This window comes from Peromyscus eremicus, chromosome 14, assembly GCF_949786415.1.
Source record: "Peromyscus eremicus chromosome 14, PerEre_H2_v1, whole genome shotgun sequence".
NCBI classification, from domain to species: Eukaryota; Metazoa; Chordata; class Mammalia; order Rodentia; family Cricetidae; genus Peromyscus; species Peromyscus eremicus.
In genome coordinates, this window is record NC_081430.1 from 83,905,105 (window position 1) to 83,929,997 (window position 24,893).

The 24,893-nt window shown below is 45.0% G+C and overlaps 1 protein-coding gene across 1 annotated transcript in view; it reads left to right on the top strand.

Moving 5' to 3' along the window:
- The window catches only part of LOC131924008 (tubulin polyglutamylase TTLL5-like), a 46,605-nt gene extending 26,280 nt beyond the window's left edge, over positions 1 to 20,325 (top strand). The window contains exons 6-10 of the mRNA XM_059279195.1: positions 2,518 to 2,648; positions 9,650 to 9,732; positions 17,200 to 17,269; positions 17,980 to 18,064; positions 20,253 to 20,325. Of these exons, the coding sequence (XP_059135178.1) occupies positions 2,518 to 2,648; positions 9,650 to 9,732; positions 17,200 to 17,269; positions 17,980 to 18,064; positions 20,253 to 20,325 (442 nt within the window). The remainder of the gene's footprint in view (positions 1 to 2,517; positions 2,649 to 9,649; positions 9,733 to 17,199; positions 17,270 to 17,979; positions 18,065 to 20,252) is intronic.
- Positions 20,326 to 24,893: the final 4,568 nt, after the last annotated feature.

Genomic DNA, 24,893 nt, shown 5'->3' on the forward strand with positions numbered 1-24,893 from the left:
TCAACATCGTTAGTCAGTAGTGGAATACAAATTCCAATCACATGAGGTACTGATACACACCTATTCAAGTGGCTTTGAACATCAGACCACACTAAGTGCTTCTAGCTGGGGTACATGGTGACTGGCACGGTGGTACATACTGGTGAGAGTGCAAAGTGGTTCAACCACCTCGGATGCCTGGAAATTGTGAAATATCTTAATCTTGATTTTTATCTTCTAGAATCTTCTAGAATCGCCAGAGTGTCTTTTTATATGCTAATCAATTGCCTGGTGACTGGCAGGCTCTAGGTGGTTTCAGGATGTTCACAGGCTATAGGAAAGGCTGAGTCCTGGTAAGAAGGTTGGCGTTTCAATCTGCCCTTCAGCCTTCAGGAAGGCGGGGAAGGGTTGAAGTTTTAACATGATCACCAGTGACCAGCGACTTAGTCATACCTACTTAGTGATGCTTCCATTACTAGCCCCAAAGGACTAAGTTTGGAGAGCTGGATAGCTGAACATGTGGAGGTCCTGGCAGGTACAGTCCCAGAGGGCAGGCTGCTCTGTATCCCCTCCTCCACATCTCATCCATGTACATGTCTTTAATCTGCACTCTTTGTAATAGGCTTTACAGTCAACCAGTGTGTTTTACCGAGTTCAGTTGTCTACTCACGCAAACTCATCAAACCCAAAGAGAAGGTCTGGGGTGGCTGGTCAGAAGCACAGGTAAAGCAATCTGCCACTTGGAACTAGGGTCAGCCTTGGGGACTGAGCCTTCATCCTGAGGGATCGGATGCCACCTCCAGGTAGACGGTGTCAGAACTGAATTAGAGGACACCCAGGGGCATCTGCAGTGGGAAAGCCCTCCCTCCCCTCCAAGCTGGTGTCAGGAGTGTTGAGTAATTAGGTGGAGCTGCCAGTGGAGACTAGGAAAACGCTTTGGTATTTCCTCCATATCTCAGACTATGGTAGGAGAAACTGAGCCTGTTTTTTCCAGTATCCTCAGAATAACTGCTGGCAGTTCTTATAAAATTAAACATGTACTTCTGTGGTGATTGTAAAATGTGTCTGTAAATTCTTTGACACTTCCTTCAAAAGGTTGAGCTAAATTTTTCTGTTCTTGAGTGTCAACTAGACTTAGGGATTTGCCTCTAACAAATGGAATGTGGCGGAAGTGGTGCAATGCCTTGTTGGAGACTAGGTCATAACAGACATTGCAACCTCTTCCTCAGATCAGTGGGCCCGGGAGAAGTCAGCAGCATGTCATGAAAGTGTGCAGCCTGTGGAAGGGTTCGCCTGAGGAACTGAAGCCTCTCATTGGCAGCCAGCTCAGTACCTGTGAGCATCCTGAGCAGTGCGTGCTCCATCCTAGCTGGGCCTGATGATGGCAGTGTAGGCACGCATCTGGACTGTAACCTCATCAGATGGCTGATGATGGCAGTGTAGGCACACATCTGGACTGTAACCTCATCAGATGGCTGATGATGGCAGTGTAGGCACGCATCTGGACTGTAACCTCATCAGATGGCTGATGATGGCAGTGTAGGCACGCATCTGGACTGTAACCTCATCAGATGGCTGATGATGGCAGTGTAGGCACGCATCTGGACTGTAACCTCATCAGATGGCTGATGATGGCAGTGTAGGCACGCATCTGGACTGTAACCTCATCAGATGGCTGATGATGGCAGTGTAGGCACGCATCTGGACTGTAACCTCATCAGATGGCTGAGACAGAACTACCCAGTTCTGTCATCCCACATTGCTGGCCCACAGAAACTGACATCATGAATGTGAACTACTATTTTAAGCTGCTATATTTTGGGGTTGTTTATTATCTAGCAATAGATAACTTGGTAAACTACATAGCAGGCCCACACCTGGGAAAATGGAAATGTTTGTATAAAAATTCAATGTTTATATAAAAGTCTATATGTAAGTGCTTTCAAGCAACTTTATTCACAATCTTCTCTAAACTGGAAGTAATCCAGATGTCCTTCAACTGTTGAAAAGATAAACAAACTTGTGGTACATCCACACCACAACTTATACTGAACACATAAAAGAATAAAATACTGATATATGCAACCAATAGGGATAAAGCTGAGATGTTTCATGCTCAGAAGAAAGGATACATAGTACATGATCCTGCTTATCTGTTTGGAAAGAAGTGAAAACAGATGTTTGCCCTGTGTCTGGCAGCGATTGAAAGAACTGACTGTAAGGGAATTGAAGCTACTTTTGGATATTAGTATTGTCCTGGATTTTGATTCTGGTGGACACTACCTAATCAACACATCAGAATTACACATGGAAAATGGGGGATTTTATTCTACATGTGAATAAATCTGATCAAAAATGTCTATTTGAGGAAAATGTTTAATAAGGCTTTTGGAGTGGCAGCATGATAGATTTGGGATAATCTACTGTCTTCAGTAACTGCTTCAGAACTCAGTGCTAGGAGCTCTTCACAGTGTGGTAACTGAGGAAACCTTTGTAGGTATAATTCACTGAAATGGAAAAAAATTTCTTGCATTGCAGGTCTTATGAACTAACCCGGAAGGACCGACTGTACAAAAACATCATTCGAATGCAACACACGCATGGATTCAAGGCTTTCCACATCCTCCCTCAGACCTTCCTCCTGCCAGCTGAGTACGCGGAGTTCTGTAGTAAGTGCTCACTGAGGGGGCCCTAGCATCTGGACTTGACATTGCTGATCTTACAGCTAGCTGGGGCTTTCCAAACCTTTGAACAATTTGTGCTTAATTGGGAAGAGCAGTTATAAACATAAAATTGAAATTATTTATATTTGGATGGTGCTCTTCTATGTTTAATTTGCGGTAGGGTGACAGTAATAATTTATGTAAGGACACATTGGTGTCATCCAGGCACATCCTGTCTTGGTTATTTTTGCCCATTTGTCTCTTCACTGATGAGAGTCAGTATGTATTGAGGCATCTTGTCCCTGAAAACTATATGTTTTCTTTGTGGTGTCTCTTCTCCACTTCCCACTCCAACGTCTTGCTCCGTTGACGTTTGGACTTACGTCCTTTGGAGAACAAGTGTCATGTCTTTAAAATTTGTACTTGCTCGTTGGCCTTTCAAGACGGGGTCACTGTGTGTCTCCAGCTGGCCTAGAAGTTGCTATGTATGTAGACCAGGCTGGCCTCGAACTACAGAGTTCCACCTGCTTCTGCCTCCCGAGTCCTGAGACCGGAGGTTGCCACCAGGGCCAGCATCATGGCTTTAGTTGTTAAGCGTTTGGTGGTATCAGTCACGCTTTTCTCTTTTGAGTTCATACTAATAAAAACTATGCATAGGGCATCTGTCCAACGGGGATCTGACTGTCAGCTGAAGTGCTGGTAAACTGAAGGAACATGCGGCCTGACCCAGTCTGTAATGGATTCTGGTTGCTTTGGCCTCACTGAACTTACCTTCCCGGGCCTGGTGAGCAGCTGGGTTGTTTACAGCTCTCCCCCTCACACCAGACCCTGACTCCAGTAGGTGTGATGTAAGGAGAGTCCAGAGCACAGGGCAGGTAGGCACATGTGAATGGCAACCATGATCATAGGCTAATGGTGAACGACATGAAGGGCTCCTAATACTCATCCTAGAGGGAACTCCTCTTGAAGTTTGAAGGAGTCGGATTTGAATTTCTTAGTCTTTTGTCACTTCTTCCTCCTCCGCTGCGGTCCTCCCGCCCTGGGGGCAGCAGCAGAAGGAGGGTTGGGCTCTTGAGAGAGGATGGCACAGGGTGGGCTCCACTGCCAGCTCCTGCCTGCCTGCCGTGTTGCAGTGGAACTGTGTCTTCAGCCGGTCATTCCAACCCTCCCAAGTTCTGCTGCACCAAACTGACCCTGAGAGACACAGCGCCACCACATTTAGACCCAGTGCATGCGGCAAGTGGTGTTCCCGAGCACCACTGCAAATCACTCGCTTCTGTTTCCGCCGCAGACCACAGCAGGAACTTCTTTTCTTCACAGCAGGAAGAGCAGGGTAGGAAAGATGTGCAGCGAAGAGGGATCCTCTTGCAGGATGCCAGGCATTCTGAGCTGCTGGTGCAGGGTTTCTGGCTTCTGTTCGACACTTAACGCCATGACTGAAAAGTCCAGTGTTGTCAGGCCAGTCATGTTCCCACGTTCCCATGGTGGAGCAGAAAGCTGCCTTTTCGTACTAGCCATCTCCTCTTCAAAGAGACAACCCTTTTGTTCTAGAATCTCTTTCGAAGACCCTTCTTTTTCCTCGGTGTCCCTCAAGCACAGGCAACTTCGAAATTCTGTTCATTGTTAGTTCGCTTAATTGGCTGTGGGCAGCAGGAGATTTTTGAGAAGAACAGATGAAAACACTAGCTAGCAACGGGTACCACGGGATAAAGAAGCTGCGAGAAGACAAGTGGTCATGGTTTGGAAGGTCCAAATGGGCCTCCAAAGATGTGAGTTAGAGAAGCTCTGAGGACCACTGAGACCTCAGGGAGGGGCTTTGGGGGGAGTGAGGGGGGTTGCCCAGGCTGGCCTCAAACTCCTGGGCCCTAGCAGTCTTGCTTTAGCTGAGATTACAGGTAGGAACAACTACTGTCCCACCAGGACTTGTAAGTCTAAGCAAGAACATAACCAGGAACATACAAGAGGAGCTATTACAGGAAAGAGGCGTGTTCACTTTGGACATGGTGTACATTTGACATGCCGTGGGGGAAAGCATGCAGTGAGGTTTTGCAGACAGCTATAAAAGCAGCTCTGAGTTTGGCTAAAGATACCGATTCTGGAGGTTCTAGATGAAAGTGATGACCGAGAGATCCAAGAAGACAGAGAGGCTGACCCACAGAGAGCCGGGAGGAAAGAGAGGTGGTGGAAGAACATGGGAGGGAGGTCTCAGAAGAGGTGTGGCTCAAGTCATGGAGTCCACTTCAGAGAGGAGCTGGGCGTGTCTTCCCTAAAAGGAGGGAGGGAAGAAGGCCCGGTGCTGGCCGGGTAAGACTTGGCATGGAGAAGACAGCGTGCTAGGTTCATGTGATGAATTCCCAGCCTGCCTCCAAAGGAGAGTGGTATCCCGGGCTTATGCCAAGAGTGAGGGCAAAGTGTGGGTTTGTGTTTCTTAAATGGGCGGGAAGGTCCTGAGAGGGCCTTTGATGGGGTTGAGCAGGATGTAAGGCTTTTCAGAGACACTGGGAAGATGAGCCAAGGTGATCTTAAGATGATTAGCTTTTTGTCATAATAAGAACAAGTCTTAAGTTCATATGTGGAAAGATTGAGCCCGGGAGCCAGTCACTGTAGCCAGAGAGATGAAAGCCCGAGGGTCGCCTGAATTGTTGGGAGTCATCAGTGAGCAGGGCTCGGAGCCACAGCACAGATCCTCTAGGTTCCCGGAGCCTCATTTCCAGTTATGTTTATTAGAACTGAAGGTGTGTGACCCGAGACTACTACAGCCATTTCCCTCAAGCCGACCGCGGTGAGGCAGGAAGACGAGGCTGACAAGCAGAGCTTCCTCCCGGAACTCGGTTCTGTGGCATCTCTGCTGATGATGGAGGCTGAGAAATAGTTCTGAGGTGTGAACACAGTTGTGGTATCATGCATGCAGTTTAGTGCAGACGCTCAGATTTCAATGCAGAATGTACATTTCTAGGACCATAATTTTAAAAGAGATCTTAGTAAATGCGATGAAAGCTGTCATTTTGAAGACAAGACTATGGAGTTAAAGAACAGTGTCCAATAGCATCATCATACCTGAAAAACTGAAGCTGCCCCTGCTCCTGGCTGAGTGTCCTTTCCACTGTACTGACCACGCTGTCACTGGAACTGGAAGGTGGTGGAAAGGGCTGTCGAAGTTGTCTCTAGTGTCTCCATCCAAACAGACTGCTCCAACCTCTGCCCTGCTTTTGCCTCTGATTTTCTTGCTTCTTGCTTGTTTTTTTTTTTTAACATGTGCAAAAGAAATAGATCTTTGTTCTAAAATATCACAAATCAGTGTGAAAACGCAGCACAGAAGATGAATCCTGACACTAGAACTCACAGACCATGCCAGGAATTCAAGTTTTTAATGAAAAAACAACCTGTTTTCCTTGCAGTGTTGAGGATTGAACGCAGATTCCGTGCATGCTGTGGAAGTGTGCGACTCCTGAGCTACCTCCTGAGCCCAGAATGCTAGCTTCCCAGAAAACAAGTTCACAAAGCAGGATCCATCGAGCAGCATGCTGGTAGCAAATGCTGCATGTAGCTAGACTTACCCTCTTCTGAAAAGGAGTTTTCAACATCTGGTGGTGCTGTGGAGGGTATTGTCTCCAGGCAGCGTTGGTCATCTTCTTAGACATTTTATAGCACCCAACACTTCCTAACTCTGAGTGTCTGTAAGCTTGTTTACTGTGTCTGTTTGCTAGCCTACACTTTGTGAGGTAGAAGACTATTTTCCGACTGTATATCCCACTCTAGGAAACTGCTTGACAGATGATGAATGCATGGTGCTTAGAAAATTTAATTTTTTTTGTTTCTATATTAATAGCTTCTTGTCTTAGCTCTTCTTTTTTTTGGTGTGGCAAAATCCCCTACAAAAGCAACTCAAGGGAGAAAGGTGTGTTTTGTCTTGCATTCCAGAGGATACAGTTCACCGCGCGGGAGAAACTGGTAGGGAGGAAGAGGCTGTGGTAGGAGCAGGAAGCTGACTGGTCACATTGCCTCTATATTCAGGAAATAAAGAGTGAACAGGAAGTGGGACTGGGCTATAAAGTCTCAAGGCCCACCCCCAGTGACTCACTTCCTCCAGTGAGGCGCTACCTCCATGAGGTTTCCAGAACTTTTCCAAACAGTGCCACTGGCCGGGGACCAAGTGTTTGAGCTTATGTGGGACATGTCGTATTCAAAGCACAACATGCTGTGTCTCATTGCTTCCTCAGAAACTAAAGACAAAGATACTTTGTCTTTAGTGGCCTCATTTTATTTAGATTTAATTTTTTCTCAGATGTAACTATAAACCTTTCTTCTATAGCACTATTTTGATGTGTTTTTCGAAAGAGTAATATATTCTTTTTTTTGAGCTGAGGACCGAACCCAGGGCTTGCGCTTGCTCAAGCGCTCTACCACTGAGCTAAATCCCCAACCCCAAAAGAGTAATATACTTCCATGGTGTAAAACTATATAAAACAGTAACCAGGGAAGAAGCCTCTTTTTTTTTTTTTTTAATTTATTTTTATGTGCATTGGTGTTTTGCCCGTGTGTGTGCTTGTGAAAGGGTGTCAGGTCCCAGACAGTTGTGAGCTGTCGTGTGGGTGCTGCGAATGGAACCCGGGTCCTCTGGAAGAGTTATCAGTACTCTTAAGCACTGAGCCATGTCTCCAGCCGCAGGAGCAAGAAGCCTCTTTTTGTTCATAGGTCTCTCAGCTGTCTCCCTGGGGCTCACCGGCGCTTGCTGCTAGTTTGTGCATGTCTTTCTGGAGACGTTCTCGAATGTCTAGAGACGTCCAACAGCTGGAGTGTGTGTGGGTAGGGAGGGAAGCATGCAGCAGCTATTGCCTTGTGCTTTTTCCCCTTCCGTGGATCGTTCAACATCAGTCAATTAATGATATTCTCATTGTGTACGCTTGTTGAAGGTTCTCTCGTGTAGATCAGGTGCCTGCAAATGCAGCCTTTGAGTTATTCCGTCCTCTGCCTGTTTGCAGCCATCCCTGTGAGTTAAGGATGCTTTTTACATCTTCAAATGGTTGATGTCCAGATGACTGTAGCTTTGTGGCATATGGAAATGGCATGAAAAATTCAGTGTATAAATGAGGTTCTGTGGGAACATGGCCACTGTCCTTTGTGGATTATTTGTTTTCAAGCTGCAGCAATAGAGTTGAACTCTTACAACAGAGTTTGCACTTCCTATAAAACCAAAATTGCATATGGTCCAGATTTTCATAGTTTGCAGCCCCTCATGTAGATATGATAGAGTAGATTTAATTAATCTTGCTTTTATAGCATAGCATGGGATAACTTTATACACACACACACACACACACACACACACACACACACAGTGGGATTTTTAAAGATTTACTTTTAAATTCTCAGTGTGTGTGTGTGTGTGTGTGTGTGTGTGTGTGTGTGTGTGTGTGTGAATGTCAAGTGTATGCAGGCATCTGAGGAGACCAGAAGAAGAGTTTCTGGCATTGGAGTTCCAAGAGGTTGTGAGCTACCTGACATGGGTGCTGGGAACTAGACAGATGCTCTGGAGGAGCAGCAAGTGCTCCTAGCTGCTGAGCCATGTTTCCAGCCCCTGTACATGTTCTGCACACTTATGAACAGAGGTAGAGGATACAATTCTAAACCTATTTATATCTGGATACTTTAGATTCTGCATGGTACTTTTTTCCTTTGCCTGCGAATTCTGTTAAATTCCATCCAGGGAAAAGGCAAGATGGGGAAGGTTGGACAAAGGTACCCAGGTCCCTCCCCTAGTCCCCTTCAGGTCAAGTGGGTTGTGGTACTGACAAAGTCAAGTTCCTGTTTGGAGCATAAAAAGGGCTTTGGCTCCTGCTGAGGGGAGAGGGAAGAGGAGGCTGGCAAGTGGTCTGGGAAGATATGGTGCCCTGGGGCTGTTGCTGGGGCTAGGTACTTGGTTGCTGGAGTCCCGAGGTCTGCCTGGGTGGGACCCTGCTCAGAGTTAGGGGACGTTTGTGTCTCACATGGGAAGAGCAGAGGTGGGATTAACACACTCGGATGGCAGCACGTGGCCTTTTAATAACTCAAACCAGAGACCATAAACTTGAGGGAACTTTATTGGGTTTATGCTTTTGTGTTCTGGATAAAATGATGTTATTCTGATGTAAAACAGCTGGGCATTTGAGAGGCCCAGAAACACTTTCACTCACTTGATTTTATTTCTTCACACACTGCACTGTCTTTCAGAGCAGAAAAATAGCAAGACACCAGTACCTGAGTTTTCAGCCTTTCCTTTCCCTTTCCTTTCTTCCAGACAGTGGGTGTGGGGGTTCATCAGAAGAGAAAAGGACTGAGGTAGAGTGGAGACTGCCACCAGCTCTCTCTTTCCTGGGGTTTCCCTCAGCAGTACACCACCCCTACCCTAGGACATTCCCCAAGTGGAAGGCAAAGACCTAGGCTTCTCCCCAGACCATGCAGGAGTCCTGGGGAGTCTCAGTGCCAGCTTTCTGCTGTCTCTTCTTACGGCCCAAAGAACTGAAGCTGGGGACTGGGCAGACCCTTTGTACTTGTAAATCATGATGCTTCCTTGCCCTAACACTCTGCCTGGTTTACGAGATGTGAAGACTTATTCACAGGAAGTAACTGTATTTGGAGATAAAGTAAAAACTCAGTTGTCTCTATCTCCTGGCAGTCCTTCAGTTAAGGAAAATGAGATTTTCAGTTTCCCGAAGGTCGTTTTTGGTAACTGACTAACATTCAGATTTGACCTTGTTTCCGTCCTTATGTAAGAAAGAGGAAGATAGAATATGTGAGTAATTTGCTATCCTCTTCCCCTCCCCTCTTTTTCTGTTTCTTCCTGCCCTATTTCCCTTTTTAAGGCTTCTCTGAAAACATAGACGATGAGTTGTTGCTCCCAGCTGGAGATCTGGAAGGTTCTTTGGGTACCTAAGAGATTACTATTGTTGCAGTTGAAGATAATAAACTCATGCGCCTTCTTCTATTTGTTTTTCTCTTCCCTTTTTATCTCCCAATATTTTGAGCAGATTCATATTCAAAGGACCGGGGACCTTGGATAGTAAAACCAGTGGCCTCTTCTAGGGGGCGGGGCGTCTACTTGATCAACAATGTAAGTATGCAGAGAGGGCCGGCCTGGCGCTTAGGTGAGCGGTATTTCCTTCTGCACTGAGGTCAGAAGTGAGTGGAAGCTGGGTGTGCACTGGCTGCTCTTCACTCTGCTGGGAGCCTCCTTCCTTGCTGGGACACACTTAGTCCATGGCCAAAATGCCACTTGCTAGATGTGTTTTGGGGGGAAGGCAGGCAGCCTTTTGTAGTAGCACAAAAGAGGTGTCTTCTCCTCTCAGCTTGCTGTCCTGTCAGCTCCTGAGCCCCGAGCTGTCCATCAGTAGGTCACTGCTGCCTCTCTCTCCTCTTCCTTCTCCTGCTCTTCTCTTTTATTTTCCTTTCCTTCAGAAGCCGCCAATCGCTTGATCCTTGGCAAATTCCTCATTCAATGTTGTTTGAACAATTAATGCAGGACGGGGGCATGGCTGAGTGGTAAGAGGCCCTGTCTAGCATGCACGAGGCTCTGGGGTCAATCCTCAGTGCCATAATAATAATAATAATAATAATAATAATAATAATAATAATACGAGGCTCTGGGGTCAATCCTCAGTGCCATCATCATCATCATCATCATCATCATCATAATAAGGCTCTGGGGTCAATCCTCAGTGCCATAATAATAATAATAACAACAACAACAACAACAACACTACCACCAACAAGAGTAAGTAAAATAAAATGCCAACTCTAGTCTCACTTGCTGGACTTCCCATAACACAGTTGATTTTATATTTCTTCTTTTCTCAGATTCTTACTATATTTGGTAATTCCCCTGTTTTACATTTATTACACCCATATCTCTCCTACCTGTCCTTCCGTAGTCCATCTCTTAAGTTTAATTGGTTTTAGATTTTATGAGTTGTATAACATTTACAATTCTTTTTAATAACTGATTTCTCCTCCTTTATAAGTTCATTAAAAACTTAAGCTCAGTAGAAATAGACTGTAGGATTAGAATTCTCAAATTTAACCAGCATTTAAGTCCAAACTGATTGATTTATTTATTTCTTTTCCTTCTGGACATTTGGTGGATGCTATCTATTTTTCATTTACTTTGGATAAAAGTATCCTTTGTCTCTTTTTCTATTTTCCTTCTTTTTCTCATGTGGATATTTGTGTGGTGTGTGCATATTTGTATGTTTTTTTCCCATGGGAGCATGTGTGGAGGCCCAAGATTGGTACCTGGCATCTTGGATTGCTCTTCCACTGTATTCCCGGAAGTGGTCTTTCCGTCAGGCTCAGCGTTTGCCAGGGCTCATTGTCAGTGTTCATGGCTCTGTCTCTGCTTCTGCTGCACTCACTGGGCGTTCCCACGGCTCCTGAGGATCTGAGCTCCTGTCCTTTGCTTGTACAGCAAGCCTTACCCACTAAGTCGTCTCCTAGGCCTCTATCTCCATTTCTTGTCCCCTCTTTGAAGAGCCCTGGGTCTTCTCCTCCATTGGCTATATACTGAATTTCCAGGGATGCTTATTTTCTGATTTTCATCTGTACTCCTATTTATCATTGTACAGGAGATACCCACATTTGCAAGGATACCACTAAAATGTTATTGAAACCCTCTTCTGTCCCTGCCTTTTTATTGGGATTGTCTTTCCTTCTGATGGAGGATTTTTCTCAAGTTTGAGAATCCTTAGATATTAGCCATTTTATAAGTGAAACTGGAGGCTGTGAGCTTCCCTATGATGTAATGTTGTACCCCCGCCCGCCCCATACCTCTCCTGATAAGGGTGAAGCATGCTGACCATCGGCTTCCATAGGTGGGTTTGGGTGAAGAGTGTGCCTTCTACTTCTGAGATAGGGAGGGCTCTCCTGTGGGGAGAAGCTTATGGTGAGTTCCATCTTGGGCAAAGTTACTTTTGCTCTCTCTTTTTAATGCCTGTTGGGGATAGAGCGGCTTCAGGTCCTTTTCTCTCCGTGAGAACCTGCACCTGTATAAAGGGATAGAGTGGCTTCAGGTCCTTTTCTCTCCTGAGAACCTGCACCTGTATAAAGGGATAGAGCGGCTTCAGGCCCTTTTCTCCTCTGAGAACCTGCACCTGTATAAAGGGATAAGAGCGGCTTTGGGTCCTTTTCTCTCCGTGAGAACCTGCACCTGTATAAAGGGATAGAGCGGCTTCAGGTCCTTTTCTCCTCCGTGAGAACCTGCACCTGTATAAAAGGCCTTTAAGCACCACCTTAGATTTGATCTTCTGATGTCCATGCTACCACTTGGGGTGTTGGAGAACCCCCCCCAGCCTCACTGTCCCATGCTTGTTCCTTGGCCCACCCCACTCTTGTTCATGCTGACTGCCAGCCTATACCTTTGCAGGGGCCTCTGGGCATCTTCATTACCTGGTATTTGGGGCTGGGGCTCATACTGCTCTGCTCTGTTTTTGTTTTTCCCTTGATCTTATCTGCTCCCTGTCTTTGAAGATTTACTTAGATGTTTGATCTATTCAGGCTCCTTTTGCTTTTTTTCTAGTCTTTGTTATTATTTCATTCCTTTGAAAATATCCTTTCTGTCTTTCCAGTGAGCTCTGGAAGGAAAGGTTGGGGTAGATACGTCTCGTGTGTGTGTGTGTGTGTGTGTGTGTGTGTGTGTGTGTGTGTGTGTGGTCAGTACTCCATCTTAAATTTCCCAGTTATTTTCACATTGAGCTATTATCTATGTGTGCAAGAAAGGAACTTCGTAAAGTCTTTCATTTGGAAAGTCCTCAGGATCAGTCTGGATCCATGTCCAGTGAACAGTTATGGCCAGACTGTTCTTGCTGGAGAAATGATAGACTCTAGTTCTGGCAGAGCAGCTGCTACAGCACTAGGCCCCAGCCACAGGTCCTGCCTGGTACCTGGAGCCCCTCGGCCCTGGGTCCTGGGTGACATAAAGCATGGTGGGATGCCGTGGCTCGCTCTTGTCTTGTGACCTTGGCATAAGGCTCCTATCGGGCAGTCTTGCCTTCAGCTGTTTGCCAGGAGCGCAGTGTTGTTTGAATTGCAAGGACGGCGCTAGTTTGGGTTTGGGTTTTAGCTGCCAAATGGAATTGCTATTGAGAGTCAGCTACAGTTCAAGTTTGCTTTTTATTTTCTTAGACACGAGTCACAGAGAATAGGATCTATTCCCAGCTCATCTGAGGCTTTTTTCTTTTGGAATGATCTTTTGCCCTAGTGATTTGTTCTTTTAAAGCTAACATCATAAAGAATAGAAAAGCTAAACTTTCCTTAATGGAGCTGGGAACCTCCTGCTCCAACCCTTCACTGAGGCTGAGGCTCATAAAGGGAATGACGCGTCTTTAGGGAATGCGCGGTTGGCAGCCTATGTAAGAGCCGCTTTCTCCCTCCCACCTCTCCACGGGCTCAGTCCCTTGAGACCCCCTGCACAGATCAAAGTGCTTGGCTAGACCTTTGCCAGCTCCCTGCCCCCCCCCCCCCACACACACACTGGTGAAGCTTTGGAACGAACGGATTCTTTTAGTATTTAGTGGAGGTGCCAGACAGAAGCCTGGACAGATGCCAGCGTGCACAGGAGAGCTGGTAACATGCGGATCCAGTGGGAGCGTATTCCCATTTCACCCCGAAACTGGAATTTTATCACCTCCTACCCAGACCTACAAACTGCAGTGTTAATCTTCCTCGCTCCTTCACCGCCCCTTCTTTCCATACCTGGACCCTTTCCCTGGAATATGTGACCTATTAGCCAATGGATGAAGTAACTCTTTCCAAGGCTGCTGCCTGCTTTTCTACGGAGGGGGAGGGAGAAGGAACACTGAGGGAAAGGGTCGTGCAGAACTCAGGAGTGGGGGAGGGCGCTGCAGGGCACCAGAGATGGATGGTGGGGTCCGTCCCTCACTTCCCACCAGCATGAGAAGACCTTAGTAAAACCTCCCTGTAGTTGTCATAACCTACTGGAAAACAGCCACAAAAGCCACTTTTTACCCTAAAGAGAGCAGGAAAAAGGAAAGAGAAAGGGTGCCTTTTGTGCAGCACCGAAGGGAGCTTTGTGAACTCCTGCCGAGGGAAACATCTTAGGGGCTTGGCTGACACGGCTCTTAATGATGTGCTCTTATCTAGAAATGCAGCACAAAGGAACAGAGCTGTTTACTCCAGCTTCTTCAGTAACCTGCCCAAATGCCATACTTCCCCAACTTAGGATATTGAAATTGAGGTGGGGGAAGACCTGGTGTTTTCTGATTAAGGTAGGAATTTCACTGCTGAGGTCTAATTCAGTCATCCTGTGTCATCCATTATCCGTGGTTCTATTAATAGACATCCTGAGATTGCGAAGTACCCAAAGACTTAGGTCATACTCCTCACCCTGTCCTCCCTGTGTGGATAATCCCATCTTCCCCTGTTTTTTTTTTATCTTTGTATGTATTATCTTATGTTCTCTGTGCTTCTTATTGTTTGACAATTATTTAGGAAGTGCTGGCTGTGTGCCAGATATTATCATTCCTTAAAAGCTTTGGAGAAATTCTAATTATTTTATATCTTCTAGTTCTTCTGTGTCTTCGATGTATTGCTCTGGCATGTGGCATGTTCTGGCATGTGGAGATGACTATTGTCGAGTTGTGGAATTTGGTAGTCAGAACCACACAGATACTGTTGAGTTTGCAGTAATACAGCAACTGATAGTTCTTTTTCTTTCTTTTTTTTAAGGTTTATTTATTTATTTATTTATTTATTTATTTAATTATTACGTATACAGTGTTCTGTTTGAGTGTATGCCTGCAGGCCAGAAGAGGGCACCATTCTCATTACAGATGGTTGTGAGCCACCATGTGGTTGCTGGGAATTGAACTCAGGACCTCTGGAAGAACAGCCAGTGCTCTTAACTGCTGAACCATCTCTCCAGCCTGATATTTCTTTTTTGAGACATATTTTTGAGAGGATTTCACTAGTAGCCCTGGCTGACCTGGAACTCACTATGTAGGCTCAGACTGGCCTAGAATTCACAGAGATTCCCCTGCCTCTGCCCTTTGAGGGCTGGGACTAAAGGTGTACGCCACTGCTCCTAGCACCAGCTGATATCTCTTGAGCATTTAACCGGCGCTTTCCATCTGCCTTCCAGATAGACTCTCCTGATAGGATTACTCTTTCTAAGAAGCCCATGTCACAGTTACTTTTTTCTTAGTAAGTGGTCGAGTCAGGGTTGTAGCTGAGGTCCCGCTGGATCCAGAGCATCTTCTTAACCACCATGCTTTTCTACTCTGCAATAAATTAACAAGTACCCCAAGCTTGAATTTTAAGATTCAGTTAGGAAAATAGATATATTTCCAATTTCCACAGCAAATCTGATTCCTGTATTAGCCTGCTTTTTACTTTGGGAGGAAATTCTACCTTGAAATGGAAATACTTTTAAATTAGTTAAGTGAGGATTAGTGAGTAGGAAATACACTTAAGGATGTCAGAAACTTTTATTACTTGGACTTTAAGGGATAATACTAGGCAAAGGAACCATTTTCAAATAGCCCTTTCGTCTGTGAGCTTTTCATTTTCCTTATGCAGATGGGAATAAGAGGAAAGAGAGCTGAGCAAGTACTAAGTGTCTCAACAGAAGAGGTGATGTTGTGCATAGTGCGGTGGAAGAGAGGAAGTAGGCATGGGCACTAGGTATGTCACAGTGTGGAGAGCTGTCACCACCAGTGTCTTCTCTGGGACAGGACAGGTGGGTACCAGTCGTGTACCTGCTATAATCCGTAGGCATTTCTCAGATGTAGCCTCCAGTTGTGGCTCAGTTGTAGCCTATAGGTGCTGCATGGCTGTGATTGATTAACTTCAGTCTGGAACCCAGCCTGCAGCTTTATTGCTTTTCTAGTGATTACATGCATTCTTACTCACTCACTGACTTGGAAATGGAGATAGTACTTGTGATAGACTGATCGCGAAGTGTAAGGGCATCAGGAAGTGGGATGGGCGATTGAGTTCATTGGGGATGAATGAATACTGATGTCATTGTGTTCATTTGATACGTAGAGTTGAATTGTAAAAGCTGTAGTCTGCCTTTGAGATAACAGCAGTAGTAGTTGGGCTAGGAAGTGCCTTGTTACAGACTTTGGATTTGGGGACAGTTATTTTGTGCCAGGATTTGGGGAGCACTGTGAGCAGAGCTTGAAAGTGAAGCTTCCGAGACACTGCCCAGGCTCCAGTGCTGTACCAGTGCTTACAACTACAGTGCATACAGCTCTGTGACAGCAGGTCCCACTGTTGTCCTTCATCTGTAGAGTACACCCGCTCCTGGACATGTTAAGAACAGCTCTTGGCACATGGTAAATGCTCAGTACTTCTATTAAGTTGTAATTATTTCTGCAAATGTTGCTAGTTATTTCCAAGCAGCTACTGTAGTTAATCTCATAATTGCTATTGTTGCCATTTATAGTTTGAAGCCCCTTTGCCCATCTGGACTGACTTGCAGCTGATCTTTCTGTCCTAATCTAATAACGCATGCAGTTGTTCTGTTTGAGACATACTCATCTCACTGCTTCCTCCATGTGGAGTCTGCAGTAACTTCCTGCTTCCCGCCATATTAAATCTCAACTCCCCTTGCTAGTTCAAATCCCTGTGATGAAAGGTTCCCTCCCTACTGTCTTCCCCACCCGTCAGCCATTTCCCAGTTAGAGCTTTCAGGCCCGTGAATCTGCCTCCCTCCTTTCTGCTGGACTTTGCAGATAACAGTGGCCTCCTTTCTCCTTTTCTCCCCAGCACATGCCCTCGGCTTTCACTGATTCCTCTTGTGTCTGCTCTTCTGCTGGCCAGGGCTGGCCTTTCCTTCACAGCCCTGCAGACTGGCCCCTTATCAGCGTGACATCTTATATTTATGGAGCTGCTGCTCTGTGTCCCTTTACAGTCTACATCTTGCTGTTCTAACCCTAAACAGTAAACCCTTTAGGGGAGAGAAGCTGCCGAATCTGAAGTTGTGTGAGGGTACAGTTGTATCTGTTTTCTTCATCGCTGAGTACTCAGTGCTTTACACATGGGCCGCAGTACCCACTATTTCTTATATAAACAATTTTACCTGTTGGCGAGATCTGTAAACGATCTCATTCAGCCTTTACACACAGTTGCTTAGCAAGTGACTTAAGTGCATCAGGCATCCACTCCATCGTACTGGGAATCCTGGGCTGCACTGTGCGTCTGGGCCTTTCCAGAACAGCTTAGTGAGAGGTGCATTGGGAACAGTGTAGTGTTTTAAAACTTCTTTTTGTCTTTATAGTTGAAAAGAAGCAGCTTTTTATTTTTAAGTAGCTCTTATTTTCTTGGCAAATAACTATTTTATGCCACGCATATAAATCTTTAAAGCTGTTTAGCTGCATTTGTTATGAGAGGTGCTATGTAAATTTATTTTTCCCCATTGTGATTGGGTACCCACAGTGGCTTGTCATATGGCCAGTTGACTATTATGGTTTTCCACAGTATCACTTCTTAAAAGGTTAAGAACTTTGCCCCCTCACTGTACATCTTAGGATTTCTCTCTTTTCATTCCTTTCTGTTTACCCAACAGCCAAACCAGATCTCCCTGGAAGAGAACATCTTGGTCTCGCGTTACATTAACAATCCCCTGCTCATAGATGGTGAGTTGTGATTGACTCTTGACTAGATTGGGCTGGATCTTGCTCAACTTTGTAACATTTTCATAGTCCTCTCTAGTAAATCTTTTAAAGGTAGTTTGACATTTTTGCTACCCATGGTTCCAGAGATGAGGATGGTTCTTTACCATCCTTTTGAAGCTGAAATTAGGTGATACAGGAGAGATGCTGCTCACACATGAACGTGCATGCATGTACACACACACCCACTCTCTCATACACACATGTGGTGTCTGTGGTGGACAAGCCACACATGGCAAAAAATGTTTTTCCATAGAGCCATATAAACAAATAACTAACCAGTTATAGTGAATAATCTGAAGTAAATTCACTACTTTCTGCTACACCTGGGAGGCCTAATCTAAGAATATTTTTGTGCTTTTGAAGAAACTGAGGTCACAAGACCCTTGCCTTGGTGTCTTGGCATTTTCTCACAAGCACTCAGAAATCTCCTCACATGAATTCATTCTTGGACCATGTTCTGACATTGTACTGTGTGTATTTAGCAACTATACTGCATAGCATGGTGTGAACAATTCTTCTTTAGTCTCAAAATGCAAGATGTGTATAGTGTGTGCTTTGTGTGAAGAGGATTGTCATCTTTCCACAGCTCTTGGTTGTGTTGTCCTGTTCATCGCAACAAAAAATAGATGCACTTCATTTTTCTTGTGACGCCCAACTTTCTTTCCTCCTAGATTTCAAGTTTGATGTGCGCCTCTATGTGCTCGTGACTTCCTATGATCCCCTTGTCATCTATCTCTATGAGGAAGGATTGGCTAGGTAAGAGGTGTTCTCAGGTGGAGGATTGGCTGGGTATATTAGAGTGGGTCCGTTCCAAAGGTTTCTGAGACCAGGCTGCTGCTTTCTGTGAGGTTCAACGCAGGGAGATGGAGTGTGCCCAGATGGGCTTCAGATGTCAGGAAGCAGTCTTGGTACTCCAGCTTCACTTGCAGGTCCACACAAAGTGTGTGGAAACACACACCTTTCCTCAGGTGTAGAGGCCACAGCATAATTTCATGCAATGAGGGTTGTTATGAGGGCTCTATTAAGAGAAATTGTAATGTTTTTCAGAGTAGATCTAGAAGGGAAAAATAAAAGCCACATTTCATTTCCTTGTCATACAGCAGGTCCTTATGTTAATCCTCCCAACAGCAATACCTGCTGCCCGTTTGCAGCAGAAGACACAGCTTTGCATAAGCAGGGGGTGGCGGTGACTTTCCTGAGCTTTCCTAATGGGGTAGTGGGTAGGGGATTGGAGCTCATCGAATATTCATGTTTTCTCATATCGTGAGATATTCACGGCTTTCACCCCTTGATATACAAGTTATATACTTTGCCGTGGTTGTGAATACAGTTCTCTTGGGTGCTTAGTAGGTTTTAAGGTAGTGCCTGTCAACAGAATTAAATTCTAAATTTATAATAATTTGGAGTTTTGTCTCCCATACCCACAAAGACTTACAGGTAACAGTTTCTGTATATCCTGTAAGCTATTTCAAAAACTATGTAACTTTGCTATGTGTTCCTTTCCCTTACTTTTTTTTTTAAATCAGCTACTTTGCTCTGCAGTTCTCCTGTGTCATGGCTTTGATGGGATAGTACGTAGCAGTCTAGAGGGAGCTTTGCATCTCTGAGCAGACATAAGAAACTGGGAAGTCAGTCTGTGCATTTTTCTGATTTTAGAAAATTTATTTTGAAAATGGAGACTACATGAATAAAATAAGGATAACTATTTGTGTTTATGAAGAAAACAGATGAATCCTTGTCCTCCCAGAACTTCTTCAGTACCTGTTTATTCCTTTGACAGGCTGAACTGTACTGTGACAACTGAGTTTTCTATTTCCAATTTATTTTGGAGTAAGGGGACTAACCAAAGCCACTTGCTGGCTGAGCCATGTCTTCCCTTCACCTCTAGGTGGCAATGACAGCTTTTATAAGTTCTGTCATATTCTTAACTAAGATTTATGAGTTGGAGCCTTGGGAACACTGGAGGCGACTAACACTCCATCGTCTTGCCCTCTTGTCCCTTGAAAACTGAGAAGGAGAAAAATAAAATGTTTCCCAGTTGAATAAAGGCCTTGCACATGAACTATTAGCTCTAATTGGGTTGTCATAAGGAAGACATTTTCTATAGTATTTATGGATGTGAGCTCCTGTACTTTGAAGTGTACATAGAAAGAAGACCAATATAAATATCAAAGCCTAGTTTCCAATCGTCTAGAACAGAGAGAAGGTAAAATACTCCTGCTTCTTTTGGGGCACAGGGTGCAGTGGAGTGTGGTGGTGTAACTGAGCCTCTTCATTATCTTCCTCCATGCCTCCTCACCCCAACTCATGTCCTTGGTTCTGCTTGGTCTTCTGGAAGAGAGAGGGTATTTATGCACACTGTTTCTCAAGGGTGTCATACCAATATATTTTGTATCATATCCTAAGATGTTTCACGTACAATATTTGTAGCTGTCACTACGAGTAAAATTTTACACAGTCTTTGCATCTTTATGGTTCAGAGCATAAAATGAGAGCAATACTAGCATTCATTACAGTTTGCTGCAGATGTGTAAATAACTCTGGCTACTTGCTGTGTTATATGTCAGAGCTACTGAATTAGTGACAGTTGCCTTGTTTTCAGTAGGAACTGGCATGTACATGTGCATACATACACACATTTATATGGCCAATGGATGCTTTTCCTCACTGTTAGCAAAATAGCTTTTTAAATACTCATACCATCAAGCCAAAAAAAAAAAGGGAAAGAAAACTTTTCAGGTCTTTGGTGGGTTTACTTGAAACCTGGGTGGATATGAAATCCTTATCATAGGCGTATTCATGCATTATCTTGAGCTGTTTGCGCAGACATACAAGTCACACTGTTCTGTGCGGGTTCTTCAGTGCGTCTGCTCAGTCACTGTTTGTCTTGGCATTCCCTCGCCCTTCTGTCTGTCTCAGAGTGCGCTCAGCTGTGTCATTACAGTCCGCATCTGTCTGCAGCTCCTCCGCACCTGCAGCTCCTGCTGCTCATCTGGGGTCACGTGTGCTTTGTGTAGACATAACTAAAGGTAATCAGTTTGGGATGAGATCATCAGGTTGCTTGACTTTGAGACACGAAGGAAAACCATAATCTTTCCTAAAGAGACAGACCTGGAGGCAAAAATAATTAGTTTCCTTCTTTAGGCTTTTATACCCTGTCATTTTTGTTGGGAGCTTCAAATTAATGCTAGGAGACCGACTTTATAAAGGTCACTGCATTGTGAAATAGGTTATTTTGTGTAAATTCCTTTCCCTTTTAAACCTTGTAAAGGAAAAGGCCTTCGTTTCATTATAGGTTAATGTTTTCATTTGTCTTTGTTTTAGTCACACAAAGCAGACCTCTCACTGTTCATTTTATGTGTAGGAGTCTTTGCCTGTGTATATGTAAGTTCAGTGCATGCAGAGGTAGAGGAGGATATTGGATTCTCTTGAACTTAGAGATGGTTTGAGCTGTCATGTGGGTGCTGGGAACTGAACCCAGACCTTTTGCAAAAGGGACAAGTGCTGTTAACCACCGGGCCATCTTTCCAGTTCCTTCTTGCTGGTTCTAGATGTCGGTAGAATGTTGAGGAGCTATGAGAGCGAAGCGGCCACCTGGCACTTGAATCAGTTGCCTCATGATCCCGGTAGTGGTACTTCTGCTGTGGTTGCCGCTGTAGAGACCCCATGCAGGCTTCTGCTGTAGAATTTCTATGTAAGTTGCCGTTTTGAGCTAGAAACAAGGAGACATCGAGTTTCTAGAGAGAGGGGTGGTGTTCTCACCAAAATGGTGGAGATACATTTTTATGTCAGAAGTAGAATCCAAAAAGGCTTTGTTCTGGATTTTAAAACTCTAGAAGGATCCAATCTGGGATATAAATGACTTGAGACAGCCCTTTTTGAGACAAAGCTAACAGCCAAATTTGCATTGAAACAGGAATTTTTTTTTAATTAAAACGACATTGACTTGAAAACCATGTGTGTTGTCAATGACTTAAAGAGAGGTAGCAGCAGCTCATGAATGTCCGTGGGGAGCTCTGAGGGTCTCGCCCGCCCGCCTGCCCGGGTCCTGGAAGTGGGAGGAGACTGGAAGGCCTCTTCCCGTGCTGCCCTTAGGCAGCCCTGCCATCACGCCTTCTAGCCGTATGGCTCAGTGGAGATGCAGAGAGGACCCCACATCATTTTGTAATGCCTTTTTTTCCTCCCCCACCTCCAGGCCCTCCTTCAGTAGCCTTGCTTGCTAATTAACACTGGCTCCGGGGGGGATATTTACCTTTTCTGTGCTGAATTCCTGTGGTTTTGAAAGAATTCAGGTACTTACTGATTGCCAAGGAATTCAGATTACCTCACAGGCTGCACACTGTCCAGAATCTGCCCCAGCAGCCAGTTGGGGGGGAAGAGACAGCAGCCCCGGGGAGAAGCCCTTCCCAGCCTCACTGTCACTCTGCCTGCAGGCCCTTGCTGTTTGTGAAGTTTGAGTCATCTCTGGCTCCGAGGACAGGATCAGGCTGGTAATCCCCTCGCAGACGCTCCCTCCCAGTCACTGCAGCTTTTGGCAGCTCCCCTGCTGCAGCTGGTGGACAGTAGATCAGAGCACGCTGGGGCCTCTTGTTCTCTTCCGTAAGATTTTTCTAGGTCAGGCCAGGATGAAACCCAGTGGCTTCTGGCAAGGGTGCCTAAGGTGAAGTCTCATTGCCCAGGCCTCTCTGCTCAGGACAGCTAGATCTGCTAAAGATAACTCCAGTGTCACTATTAACAATCCCCTTTCTTTGTGCATTTCTTCTGAATGTAGACAAATGTATCTACCAAATTGAGTACTTAACTCTTTTACATCTAGGCTCCATGACTGCGACTGTAAGAATATATGCTGTCAGGTTCTTAGGCCACACACTTTGTACAGGGGAGGAGAGTATGTGAGAGCTCATTGATTTTGTGCTTGCTTCTTCCATATTGGAAAGCTTTTGAAACAAACAACTTAGGTGCACTTTCCAGTAATGTTTAGAAGTACCCACCACAGACGCTTCTTGACTTACCATTTATGAGTTATGTTCCAACATAGCCATAATCAGTTTGTTACCATCTAGGGGTCTTGATAGTCATGTGGCCCCCTCCCCCATCAGTTAAAGAATTAAAAGGCAGGGGGAAAAAAACAACCACCTCAAATATCCAGTACAACCAGTAGCAGCAGCACTCCGGAAATCTCAGACAGCCCACAGAGTCAGCCTGCAAAGAAAGGCTTTTATTAGGGGCGAGGGTACCCACACAGCAAGGCACATGCAGAGAAAGACTGCAGAGCACAAGGGGGACCGGCAAGGCTGGGGGCTTTAAGGGTCTTTCAGGGTCTTCATCCCTGAGTTTAGGGTTGGTCAGTTTGAACAAAGAGGGGAAGGCTGATAGGCCCATAATTTTGGGGTAAACCTTTCCTGATCTTGCCTTGAACTTGTAGGACCTTAAACTTATCAAACTGGTCCACAGCCTGCTGGGCTCTAGTGATGGAGGGGCGTTAAGGCCTTTGTGTCTGGTCGGAAATATCAGGAAGAAGCTGGAAGTTTGCTATCTTTGTTTCCTAGTCATGGCCTGTCTTCCTGTCTGTCTACCTATCAAGGGTAGCTGTCTAACTCTAGTCCCTCAAGTTGAAAATAGCATCAATTGGAAATGCATTTAAAAAAGATTTTATTATTTTTATTTTATGTGTAAGTGCACTACATATGTGCAGTGCTGGAAGAGGCCAGAAGAAAAGATTCTGGGGTTGCAGGTAGTTGTGAGCTGCCATGTGGGTGCTGAGACTTGAACCCAGGTTATCTGAAAGAGCAGCCAATGCTCTTAATTGCCGAGTCTTTAATCCCCTCAGCCCCTGAAAATGCAGTTAACACACCTGACCTACCAGATACATTATCTTAGCAATATGGGTTACCGTTGGTATCAGATGTTACCCTCCTGATGGTCTGGGTGACAGGCTACAGCTTGCGGGACTGCCCAGGATTACTAGATAGTACCAGTGCATATTACTGGTGTGGGAAAAAACCAACATTCAGGATTCAAAGTGCAATTTCTTCAGAATGCAGATTAGTTTTACACCATCGTGAAGTGGGAAATTACCCAGCTGTCATTGGAAGCCTTTTGTGTGTGCTTACTAACTACTGAAGCCTTTTCTTCAGTCACACTCCCATTTCAGAGAAATAATGATTCCAAGGGAGAAACATTCCAAGTATTGATTCCAAGTGGGAAATGTTAGAAAAGAGAAAGTGTAGCTTTTAAGACTTTGTTTTCAAAATAGAGATAACCCATATTTGTTTATAGATTGACTATCTAAGAAAGTAAGATCCCTATCTTTTCTTGGCATAAAGGTCAAGGCTGTGAAATTCTGTTGTGTGGGCGTTCTTAAGTCTTATTATTTTTTAATTACATTTGTCTGTCTGTCTGTCTGTGCATGCATCACAGTGCACATACGGAAGTCAGAGGACAACTTGTGGGAATTGCTTCTCTTCTTTTGTGTGGGTTCCAGAGATCTAACTCAGATCTTCAGGCTTGGTGGACAAGTGCCTTTTCTGAATGAGCCATCTTGAGGCCTGGGTACTTCCTTACACACACACTCTTCCCTCCCTGCCTCTTTCTCTCTCTCTTGAATACCACTAATTTTCTGAATGAGCCATTTTGAGGCCCATTGTGCTTCCTTACACACACAGTCTCTCCCCACCCCCTTTCTCTTTCTCTTGAATAGCACTAATTTTTTTTATTGAAAATAAATTTTTTTTTGTACAATGTATACTGATCACCATTTCCCCTCAGCTATCTCCTACTAGGTCCTCTCCACCTCCCTACCTATCCAGCTCCATCACTTCTTTCTCTCTCTTCAGAAAACAAACAGCAAATAAAAAAAAATCAGACCAGTATTAAAAACAACACCAATAACAAAGAAAAAGCACCAGAAACATGCACACCAACAAAGCTGGGCAGTGGTGGCACATGCCTTTAGTCCCAGCGAAAGACGTTTAAGGCAAAAAAATGTCCAAACGAAGTAATAAGAGACCAAAAATAAATTGCCAAAAATGCCATTGAGTTTTTTTTTTATTGGCCATGTGCTGGGCATGGGGCTTGCCCTGAGTGTGTTTAGATATTGTGAGCCTCCATTGGAGGGCCCAACTCTTAAATCTTGATCTCCTTCAGAGGGGTTCAGTACTTATCATTGTGTGACTTTGGGCCTTGTTAGGATGAGCATTTGCAGATTTGGTCCAGATTCACCTTGTAAACAATGGCTTCCTCTAGCTTGTTAACAGGGAAGTTGTTCGAAGTGTGATAGTGTGTGAAGGGAGAAAATGCAACCGCTCAGGGTGCGTTCCCAGAGGGAAGTTGCTCAGGTGGACGCTGGAGCGGGGAAGCAGCTGTTCCTCTCTAAAGGCACTTGTGCTGTGCAGTACTCCCGAGTCCCTCACGGTGGAATGACCAGGCCTGCTGTTGCTGTCAAGCTCACAAGAGACGAACTCATTTCCTTTAAGCCTTGGACTTTTGAAACCGTTTGGACTTGTGAGAAAGCTACCTGAGTAGTATAAAGAGCCATCTTTTGCCTGTCCAGAGAGCTCATTCAGCTCTGCCAGATGTCCTCCTA